Here is a 24,116-nt window from a genome sequence, read left to right as displayed (position 1 = left end):
GGTGGAGGGTCGTTAGCCGAATGGGTAGGACAATGACTATAATTCTCCCTTCATTAAAATTATTAATGATAAATACTAAGTAACTAAACCTTTTATAAATACCCAATCTTAGTTACTTAGGAAAATGTGAATAAGGTGCTAATCCATGAAATTACACTTTGCACCTTGTTTAAGTCGGTTATTGGAGCGTGTGTGGTTAACCGCCACACTAACTCATATTTAACAAGGTAGGCAAAGGGTAACTTAATGTTTATCATAGTATCGATGGAGCGTGTGTGGTTAACCGGCACATCGATTGAGGGGTAAACACTTAAGGGTACCAAGTATATTTGCATGGTTATTCACACCTTGTTTTGTGATCCTCAGCATCCTAGTCACAAAACCTAAAGGGCACACTCGAGATTGAAACATGCCATTGAACAGTTCAATGAATCTCAAAAGATCTAGGAGTTTCAAATCCAATTAAAAAACCTAATAAATTTATTTCGTTTTTTCATGGTGGAAATTGGTGAATCGTCATTCACCTACCTTCAAATATTTTATAGCTTGGATCACAACATCCCTCTTCCAAGTTATAAAAGTATTGTGTTGGGTCCTAGCCTTAATATTTCATATTGGGTGTTATATTAAGGACTTTAAATCAACTATCTTGAATATCTCCCAAAAAGATGTCTGGTTTAGACATTTATGATCTTCCCAAATGTGACATCCCCAAAATCTCGGCAAGAAAAGATCGGTTTCATTTATGCTTTTAAACATTTTAAGAGTAAATCCTTTTGATTTTAAAAGAGATGCGGAATTTGCTCCTAAAAACAAAACATAATAAAAATAGATTTTTATCAAAACATTTCATAAAGAAATATAATTTCATTTCATAATAAAAAATCAGGATGTCATGTTCCGATACAAACCATAAAGCATAAACGATAACATTACAAGTCGTTCAACAAATATATACATATACATAAAGCATAAACGATAACATTACAAGTCGTTCAACAAATATATACATATACAGACTTGTAAACAAAATAACTTGATGATTCATCCATCTTATGCCCTTGCGCCACTTCCTGCAATACAAATAAACTAAGTGGGTCAGGCTTGGGAGCCTAGTGAGCATGTTGGGTTTTCAACCCACAAAAAATAATTATATTTAATTTCAACAATCAACAATAAACCCGATTACCCATTCCCGTTATCCTCACTTTACGTCCCTAAAAATGACATCTATTATGAGGAACCAAATTCAGGATTTTCATCAGGACGGACATTACTGCAGAGGGGCTTCCTCAATAATAAGTGTCCTAAAGGAAACCATGTGGGGGATAGAGTACACCAGTGAACACGTCGTTCACAACACGTACAGGTTATGAGCCTGCTAGTGTTCCACAAGACTGTCTAGAATAGTCTGTGGTCGTCATCCATACTCTGCTGAATGACTGGAATAACACCAACAACAACGAGGCCTCTCATCTATTTATTACACACCAACTATCTACCTATGTTTTAGCCAACATATTAGTAGATAAAAATATACATGTTTATACATAGTTTAAAACCGGTATAGCATGCTCGATCAATACATTTTTTCCACATAACAAATGAAGCACACACACATAACATGTATTTCATAGAGAATAAATCAGATCTATGAGATAGAAGAAAGGGAATATACATTCACACATATAATCAACAAAGTATACACGTAACACGTATTTCGTATAAAATACTTCATAATAATGTGTTAGAAGAAAATGACTACACACTCAAATGATCAGAAGATGATCGGGTAACACTACGGCTTGTAGAAATAGTGTTTCTCTGTAGATCTAGAAGATCTTCACAAAAACCGGGCTCCTCGCGGGCAGGGCTTCGGCTCGGAAATCTCACTTCTCGGGATCCTCGGGACTTCGGAACTTGCTTCGGGACTCGGGAGTATTACCGGGGCTTCAGGATATGATCGGCATGCAAATCGAGGCAAAAACTAGAGAGAAGAAAGAGTTTGAACAAGAGAAAATTGTTGATCTCGAGTTCTATTTATAAGCTGCTGGGTCTGGAATTTCGCTGGGCGTAAATTCAAATTATGTTGGGCGTAACTAGGTTTTGCTCGGCGTACTTTGACGTCACTGCATGCGTCAGTTGGTGGCACTCGAGTATTGGTCAAACAAGTTGCACCCCTCTGAGTACGCTGGGCGTACTCAAATTACGCTCAGCGTAATTTGACTCGTCAAACTTCTAAATTGCGTAACTTTCGCATACGAGCTCCGTTTTCGACGTTCTTTATATCCACGCGTAGGTCAGACCATACTTTACAACTTTCATTTAGACTCCGTCGACTAATTTTGAATTTTAATTTTATTATTTATTTGTAGAAGGCTGAGACAGAAAAACTTCGTTATACATTCATAACTTCTTCGTTCGACGTCCGTTCTCGCCTAACTTTTCATCATTTCGCTATTAACAACGAGATCTTCGATTCTCGTTTAGATTGTTTTCGCTAAAAACCACTCGATCTCAAATCAAGTATTCTACTGCCACACCGAAACTTAAAAAAATCATAACTTTCTCATACGAAGTCACATTTGGGTGTTCTATATATATTCGGAAACCTCGTTTCAACTACTACAACATTATCCAAAGATATCGAGTTTATTTTTACACTTAAATTTTGACGCTCATTTTATTCTTAATTCATTAAATTCTAATAATTAAGAAAATACACACATAATTCACATAATTCACGTAATTCACAAATAATACATTTTTATTATTTCAAATTGGGTTACAAGGGTTAACCTAGACTATTACATTGCTAAAAATGGCAAGCCCAGAAACACGGGAATTACACCAAATCTCTTGAAACAAGCTTTCCTAAATGAAGATGATTTCCCATGGAAATCATACTTCTTTCACCTCCTCCAAATTATTCTCCTTAAACCACAAGTTCTTGAAAAGTTTAATCTCACTCAAGCCCTATTGGCAAGAAAAGGTTTATGTGTGGTCACATCTTGGAGATGTAGTCGCATATTGACAAGTCGGGAGAGTTGGGTGTGAAAGTATTGAGAAAGTCGGTGGTTCAATCACCTTCTAAGTCACATAGTGAGTTCCTTTGGGACTCCTATGAAACAGACTATGACAAGACCCTTAATGATCTTATCTATTTGCTAAGATCAACTTCCTAAAACTTGTGGACATTGATAATAATGACATTGGACATGCAGTAAAGCTCTCTCTTCCCAATGGAAAGGGATCGGCCATAGTCAACTCAGTTGACCAACTGGTAAAGAGAAAGGCTAAGTCTGTGATAGTCCCATGTTCCATTACCAAAGTGTCCATATGTTAAATTGCCAAAGGAAGGGGCATTGGTTGCAAAGCTGCCAATTTACCTAAGGGTGTTAAAGTCAATAAGTTTGAATATACTTCAGGTAAAGTCTACTATCTAACTCTGCTAAGTTTCTATTCTGATATTCTTTATATATGATGTGACTGGGTCACATGGTGATGTTTTAAGAATCAAAGAAAAGTGACAGAACTTAAAGAAAGAATATGCTAAATCTTACATCGCAACTTCTTAGTCTTTCGGTCAACGATTGCCTCTGGTTCTTCAATCAACCTTTTGTTCTCATCGATTCTTAACTCCGAAAGTGGAATCATGTCGTGAACTTCTCATGTGAACTTCCTCAAATAACACACATGAAAAGTGTTATGAATTCCATTAAGTTCTTCTGGTAGTTCGAGCTTGTAAGCTTGGTTCCCAATTCTCTGAAGAACTTTAAATGGTCTGATAAACTTTGGACTTAACTTTCCCCTTTTACCAAATCTTATAAGTCCCTTCCACAATGAGACTTTAAGCAAAACCAAATCTCGAACTTCAAAAGTCATCGGTCTTCGCTTTTTGTCTGCATAGCTCTTTTGACGATCCTGAGCTGCTAACATTCTCTCCCTAATTATTTTCAACTTTTTCAGCAGTTTGATGGACTATCTCTGGTCCCATAAACTGCTTTTCCCTAGCCTCAAGCCAACAAGACGACGTACGACACTTCTGCCCGTACAAAGCTTGATAAGGTGCCATCTTAATGCTCGAGTGGAAACTATTCTTGTAGGAAAATTCTACCAATAGTAAATGTTCATCCCAATTACCTTGGAATTCCATGGTACATGCTCTCAGCATATGTTCAAGTGTTTGTATCGTTCTTTTGCTCTGACCATCAGTCTGTGAATGGTAAGTTGTACTTAAACACAACTTGGTACCCAATTCCTCTTGTAGAATTTTCCAAAATCGTGAGGTGAAACGGCTATCACGATCCGAAACAATCGTTAGCGGAACATCGTGAAGCCTGACAATTTCCTTCACATAAGAATTCGCAAGCTTCTCCATAGACCACTTCTTGTTGGCTGCTATGAAATGCGCACTCTTAGTGAATCGATCAACGACCACCCAAATCATGTCGTCACCATTCTTTGTCCTGGGCAGTTTAGTGACAAAATCCATAGCAATGTCGTCCCACTTACCCATAGGCACAGTCAATGGTTCTAAACTCCCATATGGTTTCTGATGTTGTGCCTTGACTCTCGCACAACTCACACACTCAGCCACATACTTTGCAACATAAAGCTTCATCGGCGGCCACCAGTAGTAGGGTTTCAGGTCCCTATACATTTTAGTTCTACCGGGATGAATCGATTACATGGTTTTGTGAGCTTCTTCCATCAGAAGATCTTTGACTCCTCCTGTCTTAGGTATCCAAATCCGATCTTGGAACACCTTCACTCCATGGCTGCTTACACCAAACACCAACGTTTTGCCCAAACGTTCTTCCTTTCGATCATTCTTTTCAAAAGCTTCGCTGTGAGCTTTCTTTATACTTTCCAAAATAGTCGAGACAACTTCAATTCTCAACGCTCTTGTCCTTCTCTTTTCAAGATTGACTTTCCGACTGAGAGCATCAACAACAACATTAGCCTTACCGGGGTGGTAAAGTATCTCACAGTCGTGGTCTTTAAGTAATTCTAGCCATCATCGTTGCCTCATATTCAATTCCTTCTGACTAAAGAGATATTGGAGACTCTTATGATTAGTGAAAAGTTTGCACTTCATGCCATAGAGGTAATGCCTCCATATTTTTAGAGTGAAAACTACCGCTGCCAACTCCAAATCATGAGTCGGGTAGTTCTTTTCATGCTCTTTCAGCTGTCGAGATGCATACGCGATTACCTTATCTCTTTGGGTCAAAACACAACCCAAGCCAACACCAGACGCATCGCTATAAACAACGAAGTATTCAACTCCATCAGGTAGAGAAAGAATCGGTGCCTCACATAGCTTCTTCTTTAGTTTCTCGAATGCTTCTTTATGCTTATCACTCCAAGCATAAGTATCTCCTTTGTGGGTTAAAGTTGTCAATGGACTAGCGATTGAAGAAAAGCCTTGGATAAACCTTCAGTAATATCCGGTTAATCCTAAAAAGCTTCGGATCCTAGTGGGATTATTCGGTTGCTCCCACTTCATCACAGCTTCGATCTTCACTGGATCGACCATTATCCCTTCTTGGTTGACCACGTGACCCAAGAATTGGACTTCACGAATCCAAAAATCAAATTTGGAGAACTTCGCATACAGCCTCTCCTTCTTCAAGACTTCCAACACTTCTCGCAAGTGTCTGCCATGCTCCTCTTGGCTTTTTGAATAAATCAGAATGTCACCTATGAACACTATCACAGATTTATCAAGGAACGGGTTACAAAATCTGTTCATTAAATCCATGAATGCTGCTGGAGCATTGGTCAGTCCAAACGACATAACCAAAAACTCATAGTGTCCATATCGCGTTCTGAATGCAGTCTTTTCGATATCCTGCTCTTTTACCTTTAGTTGATGATATCCTGACCTTAGGTTGATCTTCGAAAAATAACTTGAACCTTGTAGCTGATAGAATAGGTCATCAATCCTCGGAAACGGATATCTATTCTTTATTGTTGCCTTATTCAACTATCGGTAATCAATGCACATCCTCATGCTTCCATCTTTCTTCTTTACGAATAACACCGGAGCTCCCCAGGGTGATGAACTAGGTCTAATGAAACCCTTGTCCAATAACTCCTGAAGTTGCATCATCAGCTCCTTCATCTCCGTCGGTGCTAGTCAGTAAGGTGCTTTTGCAATCGGCGTTGTTCCGGTCAACAAATTAATACGGAATTCCACTTGTCGATCAGGTGGTAATCCAGGAAGATCTTCGGGAAATACCTCCGGATAATCACACACAACGGGAATATTTTGCATCACCTTCTTTTCCTTCTTAGCATCGATCATGAATGCTAAGTATGATGTACACCCCTTGGTCAAACATTTTCTTGCTTTCATTAGAGAAATGATTCTAGAATTTACTCTGCGCTTATCTCCATACACCATAAACGATTCCTTCCCAGGCGAGTTCACTTTCACTATTTTCTTCTTGCATAAAATTTCGACGTCATTAGCGCTAAGCCAATCCATTCCCAATACGATGTCAAAACCATTAAGTTCTATAGGCAATAATTCCTCGTGGAACTTATTCCCATTCAAGTCAATTAAGATGTTTTTCATACGATGGCTAACATGTACAAACTTGCCACTAGCAACTTCGACTAATAAATCATTATCTAGTCTATCAACAAGCGAAGCTAGTTTTCTACCAAATTCATGCGAAATAAAGGAGTAGTTGGCTCCAGAATCAAATAAAATTTGGGCAGACAAATTGTTAACGAGAAAGGTACCTGAAGCGACATCAGCTTCATCTTTAGCAGCTTCCTGTGTCATCTGGAATGCTCTCACCTTTGGCTTTGGCGGAATGTTGGGTCTAGCTACTTCCTTCTTTTTCGGACAATCCCTTGAGATGTGCCCCTCCTCACCGCATCCATAGCAAACTTTCTTGGTGAGCGTGCATTCGTTGGCATAATACCCTGGCTTTCCACATTTAAAGCATGTGACCACTTCCCCGTCACATTTCCCATGATGTTTCTTCTTGCACTTGTTGCACCATTTCGCCTCTACCTTTCCCCCACCTCCTCTCGAACCAGATTTTAAGAATTTATTTTTCTTGCTAGATCCTGAAGATCCCTCGAAGTTCCTTTTTTCACCAACATCTATCCTTTCCAGAACCTTTTCCTTCTGTTGGGCCTCCACGTTCTTAGCTGCTCGAACAGCTGTTATTAGAGTAGTTGCCATCTTGACTGTCGGACCAAAGTCGGCAGGCAGTCCATTAGCGAACCTCTCGATTTTGGAGAGTTCTGTTGGCACTAGGTACAGAAATAACTTCATTTTCTCAGTGAATGCCATAGCATAGTCATCTACACTCATCTTCCCTTTCTTCAAGTTTTGGAACTTATTATTCAGATCAATCAGATCTATCTCTAAACAATATTGCGCCCTTAGTTGTTCCAAGAACTCCTCCGATGACATTTTCAAAGCTTCTCATCGTGGCATAGTATTTGCCAACAACTTCCACCAGCTCAAGACTCCAGTCTTCAGTTGCCTAACTACAAAGATAGTCTTCTGTTTGTTGCTACAGTCGCAACTTTCAAATACCATCTCCATTTCGGAGATCCAATCTATAATTTCAACAGGCTTTGGGCTCCCAAAAAGACTTGGCAGTTTGGCACTCAAGAAATTCTTGTACATTCGCCCATCGTTGTTGTTTCTCCTTTCCAGATGGTTCCTTCATTCTTCTTGAGTCCCAATTTGACTCACAATGTGACTATTGTTCCCTTCCTCTGAACGTTCGGGAATCAGTTCGGGTTCCACGTTAGGTATGATAGGTTCGTCCCTATTTCCATGCAACATCTGTCGCATTTCCTCCTTTTGTTCGGCTAACATAGCCCGAATCATGGCTTGCACTCCAGCCATGGTGATCTGTTCTGGTGCAGCAGCTTCAATAGCTACTGGTTGAATTATAGGCGGTTGATTCCTATTCTTGTTTGCGTTTCCAACACCGCTTCTTGTTCTCACCATTTTTTATCTATACACCGAATAAGGTGAAATTTAGATCTTCATTCACGATAGATATTCAAATCATCCTTATCACTCCGAAATGATTACATGTTAGCTCTAATAACGTAGACATACGCTTAGAATCCTACACATATAAGGTTTCCAGATTTGGTCGGCAACAGACCATAGATCCGAACAATTAATATCATATATGGCAACATATAACATTTAGCACATAAAAGCATTTTAGGCAACTTTCCTAAAATAAACTAGTGCCCCTGTCTGAAATATAACAAACATACATCTAACAACCTTCACTTAGCGTTCTAAGTTTAAGTTTAGAAATACTACAAATTCCTAGTTCGCTTAAACTAATGCTCTGATACCAACTGTGACATCCCCAAAATCTTGGCCAGAAAACACCGGTTTCATTTATGCTTTTTAAACATCTTCAGAGTAAATCCTTTTGATTTTAAAAGAGATGCAGAATTTGTTCCCAAAAACAAAACATAATAAAAATAGATTTTTATCAAAACATTTCATAAAGAAATATAATTTCATTTCATAATAAAAAATCGGGATGTCATGTTCCGATACAGACCATAAAGCATAAACGATAACATTACAAGTCGTTCAACAAATATATACATATACAGACTTGTAAACAAAATAACTTGATGATTCATCCATCTTATGCCCTTGCGCCACTTCCTGTAATACAAATAAACTAAGTGGGTAAGGCTTGGGAGCCTAGTGAGCATGTAGGGTTTTCAACCCAAAATAAATAATTATATTTAATTTCAACAATCAATAATAAACCCGATTACCCATTCCTGTTATCCTCACTTTACGTCCCTAAAAATGATATCTATTATGAGGAACCTAATTCAGGATTTTCATCGGGATGGATATTACTGCAAAGGGGCTTCCTCAATAATAAGTGTCCTAAATCCAACCATGTGGGGGATAGAGTACACCGGTGAACACGTCGTTCACAACACCTACAGGTTATGAGCCTGCTAGTGTTCCACAGGACTGTCTAGAATAGTCTGTGGCCGTCATCCATACTCTGCTGAATGACTGGAATAACACCAACAACATCGAGGCCTCTCATATGTTTATTACACACCAACTATCTACCCATGTTCTAGCCAACATATTAGTAGATAAAAATATAAATTTTTATACATAGTTTAAAACTTGTATAGCATGCTCGATCAATACATTTTTTCCACATAACAGATGAGGCTCACACACACATAACACATATTTTATAGAGAATAAATCAGATCTATGAGATAGAAGAAAGTGAATATACATTCACACATATAATCAACAAAGTATACACGTAACACGTATTTCGTATAAAATACTTCATAATAATGTGTTAGAAGAAAATGACTACACACTCAAATGATCAGAAGATGATCGGGTAGCACTACGGCTTGTAGAAATAGTGTTTCTCTGTAGATCTGGAAGATCTTTACAAAAACCGGGCTCCTCGCGGGCAGGGCTTCGGCTCAGAAATCTCACTTCTCGGGATCCTTGGGACTTCGGAACTTGCTTCGGGATTCGGGAATATTACCGGGGCTTTAGGATATGATCAGCACGCAAATCGAGGCAAAAACTAGAGAGAAGAAAGAGTTTGAACCAGAGAAAATTGTTGATCTCGAGTTCTATTTATAAGCTGTTGGGTCTGGGATTACGCTGGGCGTAATTAGGTTATGCTGGGCGTACTTTGACGTCACTGCATGCGTCAATTGGTGGCACTCGAGTATTGGTCAGACAAGTTGCACCCCTCTGAGTATGCTGGGCGTACTCAAATTACGCTCGGCGTAATTTGACTCGTCAAACTTCTAAATTGCGTAACATTCGCATACGAGCTCTGTTTTCGACGTTCTTTATATCCACGCATAGGTCAGACCATACTCTACAACTTTCATTTAAACTCCGCCGGCTAATTTTGAATTTTATTTTTAATATTTATTTTTAGAGGGCCGGGACAAAAAAACTTCGTTATAAATTCATAACTTCTTCGTCCGAGGTCCGTTCTCACCTAACTTTTCATCGTTTCGCTATTAACAATGAGATCTTCGATTCTCGTTTAGATTGTTTCGGCTAAAAACCACTCGATCCCAAATCGAGTATTCGGGCTACATACTGCAAGGTCGAAACTTCAGAAAATCATAACTTTCTCATACGAAGTCACATTTGGGCGTTCTATATATATTCGGAAACCTCGTTTCAACTACTACAACATTATCCAAAGATATCGAGTTTATTTTACACTTAAATTTTGACGCTCATTTTATTCTTAATTCATTAAATTATAATAATTAAGAAAATACACACATAATTCACATAATTCACATAATTCACAAATAATACATTTTTATTATTTCATTTTGGGTTACAAGGGTTAAACTCGACTATTACATTGCTAAAAATGGCAAGCCCAGAAACACGAGCGTTACACCAAATCTCTTGAAACAAGCTTTTCTAAATGAAGATGATTTCCCATGGAAATCATACTTCTTTCACCTCCTCCAAATTATTCTCCCTAACCCACAAGTTCTTGAAAAGTTTAAGGTCACTCAAGCCCTATTGGTAAGCAAAGGTCTATGTGTGGTTACATCATTGAGATGTAGTCGCATATTGACAAGCCGAGAGAGTTGGGTGTCAAAGTCTTGAGAAATTTAGTGGTTCAATCATCTTCTAAGTCACATAGTGAGTTCCTTTGGGACTCCTATGAAACAGCCTATGACAAGACCCTTAATGATCTTATCTATTTACTAAGATCAACTTCCTAAAACTTATGGACATTGACAATAATGACATTGGACATCCAGTAAAGCTCTCTCTCCCCAGTGGAAAGGGATCGGCCATAGTCAACTTAGTTGACCAAATGGTAAGGAGAAAGGTTAAGTCTGTGATAGTCCCATGTTCCATTACCAAAGTGTCCATATGTTAAATTGCCAAAGGAAGGGGCATTGGCTGCAAAGATACCAATTTACCTAAGGGTTTTAAAGTCAATAAGTTTGACTCTACTTCAGGTAAAGTCCACTATCTAACTCTGCTAAGTTTCTATTCTGATATTCTTTATAAATGATGTGACTGGGTCACATGGGGATGTTTTAAGAATCAAAGAAAAGTGAAGGAACTTAAAGAAAGAATATGTTGAATCTAATCGCGTAGATGGATTTCTATCGCATAGTTTGAAGATCGGATTCTTAAGCTACTTCTTAGGAGTTATGAGATATTGATTAGGAATAGATAACAATAAGTTTTCATATGGATTGTAAGGATAATTTTTTCCGCAAAGTTTTTAAATAAAAAGGAAATTTTTTGTTTTATTTATTTTATGTATCCTTACAATGGCGTTTATGGAAAATTGTTGCTTATAAGATTCCACTGATTGCAATATTGGAAAGTGAATTTGATTCTATCATTTGTGGTAATGTCTAAATTTACCAAATAAGGAAAGATTCTCATCACCCAAGTTTCAGTTGGATGGAAACTTGGAATCATGCAAGTTGTATAGCATGATGAATGAGAACTTTCGAGCATTGGAAAATTTAAGACTAACTACTTGTTCACATGGATCTGTGAGTCAAGTGAAGAACTAAGGGATTGAGTACACATTCTTGTGCACTGGCTAAGTCCACCACAAAAGATAGATAAGACTATCCATCATAATTTACTATAGCTTAATAAATATGGTTATGCTTAAAAGCTTAAGTGTAATTGTAAGACATTGGAAAAGGTTCCAATGTATGACAGAGCGAATAAGAAGAATCAAATTAGGTAGAAGGATAAAAGTTTCTCAAATATGAAAAGATGGGAGAGTACTTTAGTATCATGTCATATGATCATCTTAATGATTAAGAGACCTTATCACAATTCATCCTCTCATTGGATTTTGATAGTTAAGAAGAGAAGTTATGAATTGTTGAAGTGGTTAAATCAAGAAGATGATTCATACTTCGTTCCAAAAAACAATTCTTAGAGTTATACGCTAAAATTGTAACTTGAGTGACATGTCTTAAATAAGGTTTAAAAGACTTGTCAAACGTAAGAGTAAAAGTTTCCTACTCTTGTACATTTGAAATTGGTAAGTTGTGATGTTTCGGATAAAACAAAGACCAACTAAGGACAATTGTGTGAAGTGCTTGTCTTGATTAGAATCCACACTATCTCTTGAATATTTGACAAGAGAGTCTTATATGTCAAGAGGACAGTGGGAGTCTTAAAGGTCTTGAAATTCTGAAGAACTAATCAAGAATAAAACCTGCAGTTCTTCACTAGCACACGACTTGAGGTTTATAACCTATCGTGTTGACATATTCTGTGCCCATTCCAATTAAAGTTGGCTTTGCATATGAGTTCTTAGAGTTCTTAATTGGTTGTACAACAACTTAGAAGCAATGGCAGACCCTTGAGCTGCCAGATGGCAAGAAATTAAGATTGAGTTCAGTCCATATGAGTTTGGATTTGTCATTAGCCTTGTCATGTGACTATGGTTTTGACAATTCACATGGATAAGAACACATACACCATTAAATCTAAGTGTCATAAGGTTTCTCTCTGATTCATGAAAATGATGGTGAGGAAACACTTTCACTAAGTAGATTTTAGCTAGATAGAAATTGTGATATTTGCATTCTCAAAGTCATTAGTGGAGCATGTGTAGTTAACCAGCACACTAACATGGACTTGTGAGAAGTGCCAACGGTCTAAACAATCGAGACTATGATTACGACATCCATTTTCATAGTTCTTAAAATTGTTTAGACACACCTGTGAGCTATCTAAGATAAGGTGTATGATATTGATAAAGTTTTATCAAAGCAATCTAGTATCAGAATTTTGAACTTTGGTAAGAAAGTCAATAAAGTATTGATTTCTAGAAGTCCAACTAATTTCTAAGTACATTTCAAAGCTAGTGGGAGCATAAGTATTATGCTAATAATCATCATGTTAGTGGGCGCATGATAATTATGATAAGTATTGCAAGTTAGCAATGTTAATTATAGAAAACAAAAGGTTTCAATTGGAAAAAAGTTGTTTTGCTATAATTAAGGGAGAGGAAATTATACTTCATCTCAAATCTAAAAGCTTAGATTGAGGTTTTAATCATATTTAGTTAAGAATATATATATATATATATATATATATATATATATATATATATATATATATATATATATATATATGAATGTTATGTTGGAATGCCTTAACATAAGAAAATTCTATATATGGGTCCATTATTTGCGTTCTAAAATTCGATTATGATTAGGGCATCCCTTTTCATAATCTGAATTATGAGAACTTGATAAATAGAAATGGAAATGGTTTAGTCTTTATGTGAGACATCATGAATCGTGTCCCATATGCTTTAGATATAGGATCGATTACATGTGCTATACTCATCCTTTCTAAAATTTTCCAAATGCCTGGGGCATTAAGAAGGGAAAAGGTCTAGAATTTGATATGACTAAAAGGATTAAACAATTGTCGAGGACAATTTAAGGTTTACCAAAGATTGGTTGCTCAAGGACAGTTGGAAGTATAGTGATAATTCTGGAAGGACCATATTGACATAATCTATAAGGAGGCAACTCTTGTTCAGAAGTGATAGTCAAAATGGAATATGGAAATGTTTCAAAGTTAGAAATTATTCAATATGTGTAAGATTAGGAAACTTAATGCAAGAAGGATATTTCCAAGGAGCTGATCTCCTTTGGAATGCTCTATAATGGTTGTTGTCAAGTCTTTCTGACTTTCTGCATAATCATTACAAGAGGATCAATGCATATAAGTTTAGAATCTAACAGATTTCAGTAAATGGCATGAATTTGGAATTCTTGCATTTGCAGTAAGGATTTGTGACTGTGAAAAGAGGATCATTGGAGTTATCTTCAATTGATCTATTTCACAAAGTAAAGATCATAGACAACCATAGTATGCATACTTGGTATATGGCATGACTAGTGTTTAAAAAACATAGTGTACATGCTTGGAGCATGGGACAACTATTATTTTAAATTCAAAAATAAAGTTGATATGTGAAACAATATACAATGAATAATGTGTAATCATATAGTGATAAATAAAAGGTGTTTTATTTATGTTCATAGGTTTTGATACCATATTGGATTCAACTATTATTGTGTTGCACTTTGCATGTTTTTAACTTCCAGAATAACTAGGTCATTGTTTTGGATGACTAAGTTATTCAAACCATCCACAGTCGGTCATATGTTGGAAGTAGATATGAATTAAGACTGTCATGGGTTGGCTTGTAGAGGTCTAAGATGTTGGACAAAGGGCTACAACACTCATGAGTCCTCATAAGTTCTGAGTATTGGATTCAACCCGCGCTCATTTGAATCACTTCATGGATTTTATCACAAGTGATCATGAGATGATAATATCTTATATTCTTCAAACCTAGAGATATGAGTTGTTACTATGAGTTGGTTTTACATTGATTGCACGAAAACGCATTCGGTAACTCGATGTTATAAAACGTGTCTTTGTGTATGATTTAACAAGTAGTAGAAAACAATAATAGTTGAATCCAATATGGTATCAAAACGTGTCTTTGTGCCTGATGTCATCCCTCAACATCTCATGGTATCGGGCCTTCTTCATCTCCTCATATGCGACATACTGCAGAACAAGAAGGGCCCTCTCCCTGAACTTGGCGGTGATCTCCGCCACAGTCTCAGTCGTCTGCATCAAATCCTGAAACTCCGGTGCTAACTACTGCACCTCAATAATTGGTGAAAACTCCGCCCTGAACCTGGCTGAAAAATCACCCCATGTCATCGCGTCCAACGCGGCATCATCACCCAAAGCATGACTAATCTCTTCCCACCAATCCCTCGCTCTGTCCTTCAGAAGACAGGAAGCGAGTCTGACCTTGTCCCCCTCGGGACACCGGCTCGTACGGAATGCGTTGGCAACATCAGCCAACCATCTACTGCTAGCGATGGAGTCCCTAGCCCCATGATAATCTGGTGGCCTGCAAGCCCTGAACTCTCGAAATGTCAAAGTACGCGCTCCCATGAAACCCATCATCTCGGTACGGAAGGCTCCCTGCCTCTCATCCAAAATCTCCAATATACCCTCCTTGATAGTGGCAAAGATCACACGAGTCTGTTCTAGTATGTTGCGCGTAACCTCAGCTGATATCAACTCCCTCATTCGCTCCTCGAGCTGCTCGGCTCCTGAACCCGAGCCTGATCCCTCTCTGGCGCCTGATCTGCCCACTGGTCTCTCTCGCAACGTCACCATGCTGAAAATATAACACAACCACTATCATAATACTTATCACTACTGCGGGACCAAACACACACACTACCAGGTTCCTGGTCTGGTCTCTGCCTTTCCCGAATCGAGTATGGATCCTCTGCTTTCAGTAGTACGGGCCCATACTACCTTCCACATCTATCCGTACTTTCCTCTAGAACTGCTTCGACTCCACCAGGTCCCTTTTCTACTACTACTGCTCCCAGCACTCCCTCATCCTAGGCTTGCCCTAGGGAAACCTCTGACTCAAACCAAACCAGTCCTCAGCTGCTGAAGGACTCCTTGTGATGCCAATTAGCCATCACCTGAATACCATCACATGTGACGAGGCTCAGATAATCCTTTGAGTAAAAGACTCATCCCTACAATGGTTGGACTCAAACAAGAATTGCGCAATAGGGCCAAATCCAGCACTCTGAGATTATTCAATCCTGATCACATGTGACGTGATGTATCCACCTAATGACTAACTCCCATCACTCGGAATCCCACAATGCACAAAGCAAGCAACATTCAGACAATGGGAAAAATCTAACCATAACATACTCAAGCAATCATAATATCATACCAAGAATCTTTACTAGCATGCAACACAAACTCATAATCTCAGGCATAACCTAAACAGACTATCCTACTACTATCTAATCAGCACTATCATGCAGCTCAAAGCACATATAACAGGCACATAAGGCATCCTCCGTAGATCCTTAGTCCTAATCTAGCATGATGTTCTATAACATAAACTTGTATGGGTATTTTGGGGTACTTACTTGAGCTCGGCTGATTGCATGCACCACACCCTTTTCTCTCATCAAAATTCTTTTCTTTTTGAATTCTTTTTGCTTTTCTAAAACTGTTTTCTTTCTCAAAACTCTCATTTTACAATTTGTCTTACTATTTTGAAAACTTCTATACCAATTCCTAAGTTAGAGTTTAGACACACGCGGGAGCATGTTCGAATCCCTCAAACCAAGGTTCTAATACCAACTTGTAACGACCCAAAATTCAAGAATAAAAATTTCTTTTAATACAACATTACATAAAGCAAAATCATCAATCCAAAACATAAACAGAGTATTAATTTCGAAAACACATGATCGTTATCAGAGTAATACATTCCCAGACTGTCTAATCTATGGTGCGTGCCATGCGATCACCCCAAGCTCTCCCCTCCGCTACCGGAAGTACCTGAAACCAAAACTGAAAACCGTAAGCACGAAACTTAGTGAGTTCCCCACCCTACCACATACCATGCATAACCACATACTGCACATACTAGGCCACGCCCGCTATCCTGGGCCTCGCCCGCTACAACGGCCCCGCCTGGCTTCGAGCCCCGCTCGGATACATATCTGTTTAACTTAGGCCTCTCCTGTCACTGGGCCCCACCCGCTAACATATAATAGCACATAAGCATATAACAACACATAAGCTAACATATAGTCACAAATCCTGTCCTGAGGCCTCGCCTATCTTCGGTCTCGCCATTGTCCTGCTATTGATGAGTCATGGAACCCCATCCACTCCCTTACTGATAGTGAGATACGGGCCCAGCCCACACTCACTCTTTCCCTAACTTGGGCCTCGCCCCTATTCTGCTGCTAATGAGATGTGGAACACCATCCACACTCTGCTATTGGTAAGATACGGGACCTCGCCTACACTCACCTCCCTACCAGGCACATACATGTATCACACAGACAACAAGTATAAACTATCATATAAACCATTCCTTGGGCGCCCGCCCACTCTCATTGGACCTCATCCTGAATATCATACTAGCATATTGTGCCTAGGGCTAACCACCGGGTCTTCCTACTCGTATCTACATGGGCCGGCATTGTGGCCTTAGACCCATTCACACAAAGGGAAACTCATCTACACTTGCTGAACTTGCTGATAACCCCTCTAGCTGCTACCCGGCAACTCTTTGAACTCCTGCTCCACTAGCTCCCCGAGCTACCAATATCAATGCAACACTTAGTCTAACTATCCCTCAAAAGACAACCAAGTCAACTCTGGTCACAGTAAAGTCCTGGTCAAGGTCAACCTTACTCGCCGAGTCTGCTTGCTGACTCGTCGAGTTCACCGATTTTCGAGTCATGGCCTATCCAACTCACTGAGTCCCCACTCAACTCATTGATCCGAGTCTTAACTCGAAAAGGTTTGGGGTTTCGCGACTTGACTCGCCGAGTCCAAGAACAGACTCGTCGAGTCTAAGGCAATCTTCAACAGACTTGCCGAGTTGTTCTTCCAACTCGTCGAGTTCCTGCCCAACTTCATGCTACTCGCCGAGTCCACTCAAAGGACTCGCCGATTCCATTCATATCTTCATACATGCAGGGGATTTTTGAGTCACGCATGGACTCCAAACTGTAGATCTGCCCTTCCTAAGCCTATTCGTCACGTAAAGTTGCAAACTTTACGTGTAGAGAAGGAGATCTAGGCTAAACACACCATAAACTAGGGTTTAAGGCAAGGAGGCTCTATAATCAACTCAAGGGCAGTTACTTTATGCTTCACCCGACCAAAATGAGCAAAGATCTGAAGTAGCAACCTCAGATCTGGCTTCTAACTCATATGAATATATAAACATGGCTTAAAAGCCCTAAAACTCATAAGTAGAATGGATCTAAAAGAAGGAAACGACTTAGTACCTTCAATAACTCTGAAAGGTTCCACAAGCTCTGGATCTAAGGCCAATCCTTGAGGCTTCAATGATTTCCCTCTTCCCTCTTCCTTCAAATCACTCAAAAATGGCTTAGAAGCTTGAAAGAGTAATAATGGGGCTTAGGGTTCGGTGTTCTGGGTTAGAGAGGCAGTAAAGGAACCTTAGGGAAGAGAATGAGACGCTTAAATAGGCTCTAGGTCTGGGATTTAGGCTTTTCCTCGCTCAGACCAGACTCGCCGAGTCCCCATAGCCGACTCGCTGAGTCGGTCACTAACTCCTGAACCTGGATCCCGCTCGGACTCACCGAGTTTCGCACTGGACTCGGCGAGTTGTCCCTATGACTTAGGGTTTTCTTTCCTTCTTGGCCTACCTAATTTTGGGGTGTTACAAGTATAAAATCCGAAAAATAGGGTTGGCCTTGGTGCCTTAGACCCTGTTGATATAGTGAGGATAACTCACCTTGCAATGCCGAACTAAACCACAAGATCATGCTCCTGAAACATTGCCCCAAACTCCAACACCTATAACCATCAAAGATCCAATTCACAAATACCCGCTTACCAATTATCCTCAAAAGACAAAACGGTCAACCCTTGGTCAAATTCAAAGTCAACTATCAAGGTCATCAGTCCATGTTGACCTCAACTCATTGAGTACCCTTAGCTACTCGCCGAGTTCCTTGCATAACTTGCCAACTCGCCGAGTCACCACGCCACTCGCCGAGCCCAAGGCAATCTTCATCGGACTCGCCGAGTTGTTCATCCAACCCGTCGAGTTCATCGCCATCTTTATATGAATCGCTGAGTCTATAATGCGACTCGTCGAGTCCCTTCAGTCCTTCATCCATACAAATGCTTTTTAACCCATGCTAAGGCTCCATACTACAGATCCAACTTCCCAAGGCATGCTTATCTCGTAAAGTTTCAAACTTTATGTGCACGCAAGGCTCTTATGACTTGAAATGCCAAAACCAAGCTTGAAATGGGGGTTTACACTTAAGGAGGGGTTCATACTTGCCAAATCTGATAGCTTTATGGATTTCGAGAGCAAGGAGAGTTCAGATCTGGTGTTACAACTTCAGATCTGAGCTCATACCCAAAAATAGCTTCACAATATGCTAGAAAAGACGAAAACTTTAACCAATGAGATCTAAAATGAAATGAGTTCAAGGTAACGACTTGATACCTTCCAAGAGATGTCATTTAAGGTAGATATCAGATCCCCACAAGTCCTTTGCTCCTAGTCACTTTCTCTTCAAGTTCTTCTTACAAAGATACACCTTCCAAAGCTTTAAAACACACAAATGGAGCACACTCACACGAATTAGGGTTTATGGACTCTAAAGAGGCTGCAAAGGAACTAAGGGAGACTAATGGTCCCTTAAATAGGGTGCCAACCCCCGGAAATTAGCGTTTCACCCTCCAGCTCCAACTCGTTGAGTCACTCTTCCGACTCTACGAGTTGGTTACTTAGACATGTGGCCCAAACTTGCTGCTACTCGATGAGTCAGGAAACCAACTAGTCATGATGAAAGACCTTGAATTCATGAGAATTTATAACCATAAATTGGTTTTTGAGAGTCAGGGAGTTACAAAAATGAAAGACAAACTAGTCATGATGTCATATGGTATGATTAAATAAGTCATGTAGAAGTTTTTGGACACTTTGACAAATCATGAATTAACTAGATAAATTGCTTTGTTAGTTAAAGGAACTAAGAAACAAATTTTATCTTCCTTCTTAGGCCATGGACGAAGTTTTTAGGAAAGTGGGAGGTTGCTTGTCAACCTCCCTCCTTGTCCCCCATACTTCTTTTTTAGACAAATACTTTATATTTTAATATTGTATAGCCTTTTTGCTTTGCATTGGATATATAAAGAGAGAGTGTTGCTTTAAAAAAAGATCACTCTTTTCTGTAAAAAGACCAAGTAGGTGTAGCCTCTCTTCTCCATTTCCTTTTGCTCTCTTTTGAAATTATTTTTTGCCATTTGGTGACCTTGCATTGTGCTTTCTCCTTTAGTTCTTATTTGTATTAAACACTTAAAGGCTTAAGAAACATAAGATACAAGAAGGAAGCCAACATTTCTTTGAACCTTACTCTTGGTAGTGGATTACTTGTAGAGAAGTTCAAGATTTATTTCTTGTCATCTACCTTAACACCCTAAAACGAAGTCGGTTCAAATGCTCCAAAATTTGTCATTCTAAAACAAACTATGGTTAACTTTAATATCATTCTAACATCTTTTAAAGGATCCTTGGTGATTTTGTTTTGAAAATATACTCAAAAGTTATGGTAAATTTTATAACTTTTGTTGCTCGGTTTTTATGAAAAAAATCACTACTCTTATTTAACTAAAACGGTCATTACCGATTAAGATTTCTGAGAATCGGTTAGGATGGGTATCTATAGGTGTAAGGTCCATAAATATCTAAGTTATGAGATATATCTATATTGTTTGGCAACAATTGATTTTGTAGGTTTGATAATTATAAATTATTATCATAATAATATCGTGAGATTGGAAACATTATGTGTTTTACAAGGTTTTCGAATCTAACCCACTCAAATTATATACATCACAGGTAATAGAGTTTAAGTAACTGGAACATGATTATGATTTATTAAGAGACAACCTATAATAGTGTTCAAAATCGTTAGGTTTTTACGCTATAACATATGTTGTGTATTACATAGGGTTTTAGTATTGTGAAATAACATCTTTAGTTAAGATATTTTAATAAAACAAGATAATTTCTGTAAAATATTTTATTATACTGAAATTTTCCACAAATATAATATAATTTTTAAAGAGTAAAAAAAATGAATTTTTTCAGTTATGAAAAATATGGAATGTCACAAAACGTATCATCTTCGGCGGATAAAGATGGGGAAGATCATTCGTAGTGTAGAATGTACATAATCTTTGAAAAACATTATATGATATTTATAGTGTGAAAATATGCGTGAAATATGTATATATTTGTAGGTAAAAATTAATTTGTTTTAAAAACTGGAAGATTTTTTTTTTATTCTGTCAAATGGGGTCATATTACCATTAACATTTCTCTCTCCTTTGAAATGCTTCATAACCCAACCTACACCACTCGAGAATCACCATGCTTTAGGACTTTGATTACGTGTAATAAGAGAGTGCCTCCTCATCTTACTCTGAAGACCCACACGACAAAGCCTAAAACAAACAAGGGCTATCAATTAGCTTGGAATTACAAAAGGATTCAAGGCATTATATATTTTTACCTTGGAGAGAGAAATTACATAGAATGAGAAACGTTTGTATGCAAAAATGTTCTGGTGAAATGTGAAAGAATAATTCCCTAAATAAACTTACTACCTCTATTTAGGTATTTCCTATATCTCCTATAAATGGCCTGCCTTACCATATCTAAATTCGCTCTAATTAAAAACCCAAAAAACAAACCACACAACCTCGTAAGAAGAACTTCAACAGAAATGGATAAAGAAAACTTCATTCCAAGAGCACTATTTTGTTTTCTTCTCATGGTATTGATCGAAAACAACCATGCTGCAGTTGTCGATGTAAAAACAAAAGGCGCCAAGGGCGATGGTAAAACCGATGATGGCCCGGTAAAACTTCATTCCATTTACTTCCATTCCATTTTCGTTGTTAAAATAGCTTGAGAACAACGTGTTATCTTTTCATTTTATAAAATTTCCTACTAGCTGTATACGTTGAGTTGACGTTAATATTGATCGGTTATTTTTGTGACCGAGACTAATTTAGGCTATACTGAATGCTTGGAAAGTTGCCTGCGGAGGACCATCACCAAGCTCGCTTCTGATTCCACCGGGGACTTATTTCGCAGCTCCTATTCAACTGAAAGGTCCATGCAAGGGCCCGATTGAGATCAAGGCCACCGGAGCAACTATCAAAGCCCCACCGGAGGTTGCAAAGTTCAAAACTGATGGTTGGATCGAGATCGAGGGTGTCGATAAGTTGACTATGACTGGTGGTAATTACGATGGTCAAGGCCAGGCAACTTGGAAGAGTAACAACTGCGCCTCTACTGGAGTATGCAAATTACCTGCTGTAAGTTGTGTTTCTTTGAAACCTTTCGATATTCCATGGTTCAACGTAATAGCGTAATATAATATTATATAATCACGTTTTATTGTTAAAGATCGTTGAAATATTTCAAATTTATAGGTTTATAGGTAAATATAACAACTCCACATTTTTAAAGCTCATAAATATGTAAAGATAATAATATGAAGTTTGAAAAAAATCCAAATATAAAAGCGGAATGATTACGTTTGAGAATTCAATACCAATTTATCAGGACATGTTTCTTTCATTGGAATTTAACAATTCTCGGCTTCTTTAATTGTCAGAATATCAGATTGACTAACTGCAAGAATGCAGTGGTGAAAGACTTAACTTCCACCAATAGCAAATTCTTTCACATGAACATATTGGGGTGTGACAATTCCAACCTTGACCATGTTACCATTAATGCACCTGGAACAAGTCTCAACACGGATGGAATTCACATCGGGAGACTAAATGGGCTCAACATCACAAACACAAACATCAAAACAGGTGATGATTGCATTTCGTTTGGAGATGGAAGCAAGAACGTCCATATCGAGAAAGTGACATGCGGACCAGGACATGGCATCAGTATTGGAAGCCTCGGTAGATACCCAAATGAAGCACCTGTACAAGGAATCTGGATCAAAAACTGCACCATCACCGGCACTGACAATGGACTCAGGATCAAATCCTGGCCAGCTGGCACACCAGGTAGCGCCAGTGACATGCATTTTGAAGATATAATCATGCAAAAAGTGGGAAATCCGATACTGGTCGATCAAGAATATTGTCCTTCTGGTAAATGCCAGGTATCTAACATATAATTCTACACACTTAGTCACTTACTTTAGTTATATTCACATAAAGGGTTGAACATATTTTTCGTTTATGACTACTAGAAAGGACCTTCAAAAACGAAGTTGTCAAATGTGAGCTTTAGGAAGATCAAGGGATCATCAACAACTAAGGTAGCAGTGAAGCTTATTTGCAGCCCCGGGACATGCCAGAATTTTGAGGTTGCTGATATCAATTTGCAAGGACCTGGAGGACCTGCCACCTCTGAGTGTAAAAACATCAAACCTAAAGTTGTGGGTCAAGTTGTCCCTCCGGCTTGTCCTTAAGTGCTTGCGGAATTTTCATAGGAAAAAAGTGGATCCAATCATTCACGAGTTGCAGAAAGGAATTTATATATATATGAAAATATATCAAGTGCTTGAAATTGTGATGCACGATATTTGTTTTGGAGACTTTTATTTACCGATGGTACATATAAGCAAAATTTATGGAGTCTATTATAAGTAGATCATTTAATGATATTTGTTATATTTGTTGGACCTAGCTACACCACAAGGAATGAGGCCTTTACCAACGACATTTTCGACAACTATCCAGACAACATGTCGTCTGACGAGCCTATACCTATACCAACAACTTGGCGTTTGTACAAAGTCGTCGGGATAGCCCCGTCGGTAAAAGTGGAAAATATCGTGATAAATATTGTCGGTACAGAGCAACCAATTTAGACGACATGTCCTCGTCAAAGGGTCTTCGAGACCGATTTCCGACGAAAAAGAAAAGTTTTATTATAAACCAATTCCGATGACCTGTCGTTTGTATAAAGCTCACCTTTGCCGACGACATTTCGTTTGGACAGGTTTAAGCAATACAGACGACATGTTGTCTGGAAAAGTGGTGGCTGATAACTTCCATTTTAATCAGAGTCACATGTCGTCTCTAAAAGTAAAACGGTTATTACAGTTATAAAGTTATACCGACGACTTGTCATCTGTATAGTTTTTATTATTTATTTATTTTTTTAAATATTTTCATAGGTTTTGTTATATATACTAAACCTGTTTTTTTACAACAATCCAAACAGCATATATGCAGAATAATATCAAATACTTAATAATCATATAATTTAACAAACCATTAAAACTCAAAAAATAAATAAATAAATACTACATAGCAAAATAACAAAAAAAAAAGTAAGTTTTCAACAAACATTGTTAAAAAAATAAAAATAAATAAACAAGTCTTCAACAAACATTGTTCAAATATAACATAAAAGATCAATGAGAATCTTCAT

At 38.2% G+C, this 24,116-nt stretch overlaps 1 protein-coding gene across 1 annotated transcript; it reads left to right on the top strand.

Moving 5' to 3' along the window:
• Nucleotides 1–21,034: 21,034 nt before the first annotated feature.
• Nucleotides 21,035–23,361, top strand: LOC145005232 (exopolygalacturonase-like). The gene is made up of 4 exons (XM_078964294.1): nt 21,035–21,561; nt 21,719–22,024; nt 22,327–22,836; nt 22,927–23,361. The coding sequence occupies exons 1-4, from the start codon at nt 21,340–21,342 to the stop codon at nt 23,146–23,148; spliced, it is 1,260 nt and encodes a 419-aa protein (XP_078820420.1). The 5' UTR covers nt 21,035–21,339; the 3' UTR covers nt 23,149–23,361.
• Nucleotides 23,362–24,116: the final 755 nt, after the last annotated feature.

Source organism: Lactuca saligna, chromosome 7 (genome assembly GCF_052625555.1).
Source record: "Lactuca saligna cultivar CGN05327 chromosome 7, ASM5262555v1, whole genome shotgun sequence".
Lineage (NCBI taxonomy): Eukaryota > Viridiplantae > Streptophyta > Magnoliopsida > Asterales > Asteraceae > Lactuca > Lactuca saligna.
This window is presented reverse-complemented; position numbering and strand designations above follow the sequence as displayed.

Excerpts from the sequence above, each read along its gene's own strand:
- LOC145005232 (XM_078964294.1), top strand. The coding sequence starts at position 21,340 with ATGGCCTGCCTTACCATATCTAAATTCGCTCTAATTAAAAACCCAAAA. Across the intron at positions 22,025-22,326 it reads GAGTATGCAAATTACCTGCT|AATATCAGATTGACTAACTG; the intron begins GTAAGTTGTGTT and ends TTTAATTGTCAG. Across the intron at positions 22,837-22,926 it reads GTCCTTCTGGTAAATGCCAG|AAAGGACCTTCAAAAACGAA; the intron begins GTATCTAACATA and ends TATGACTACTAG.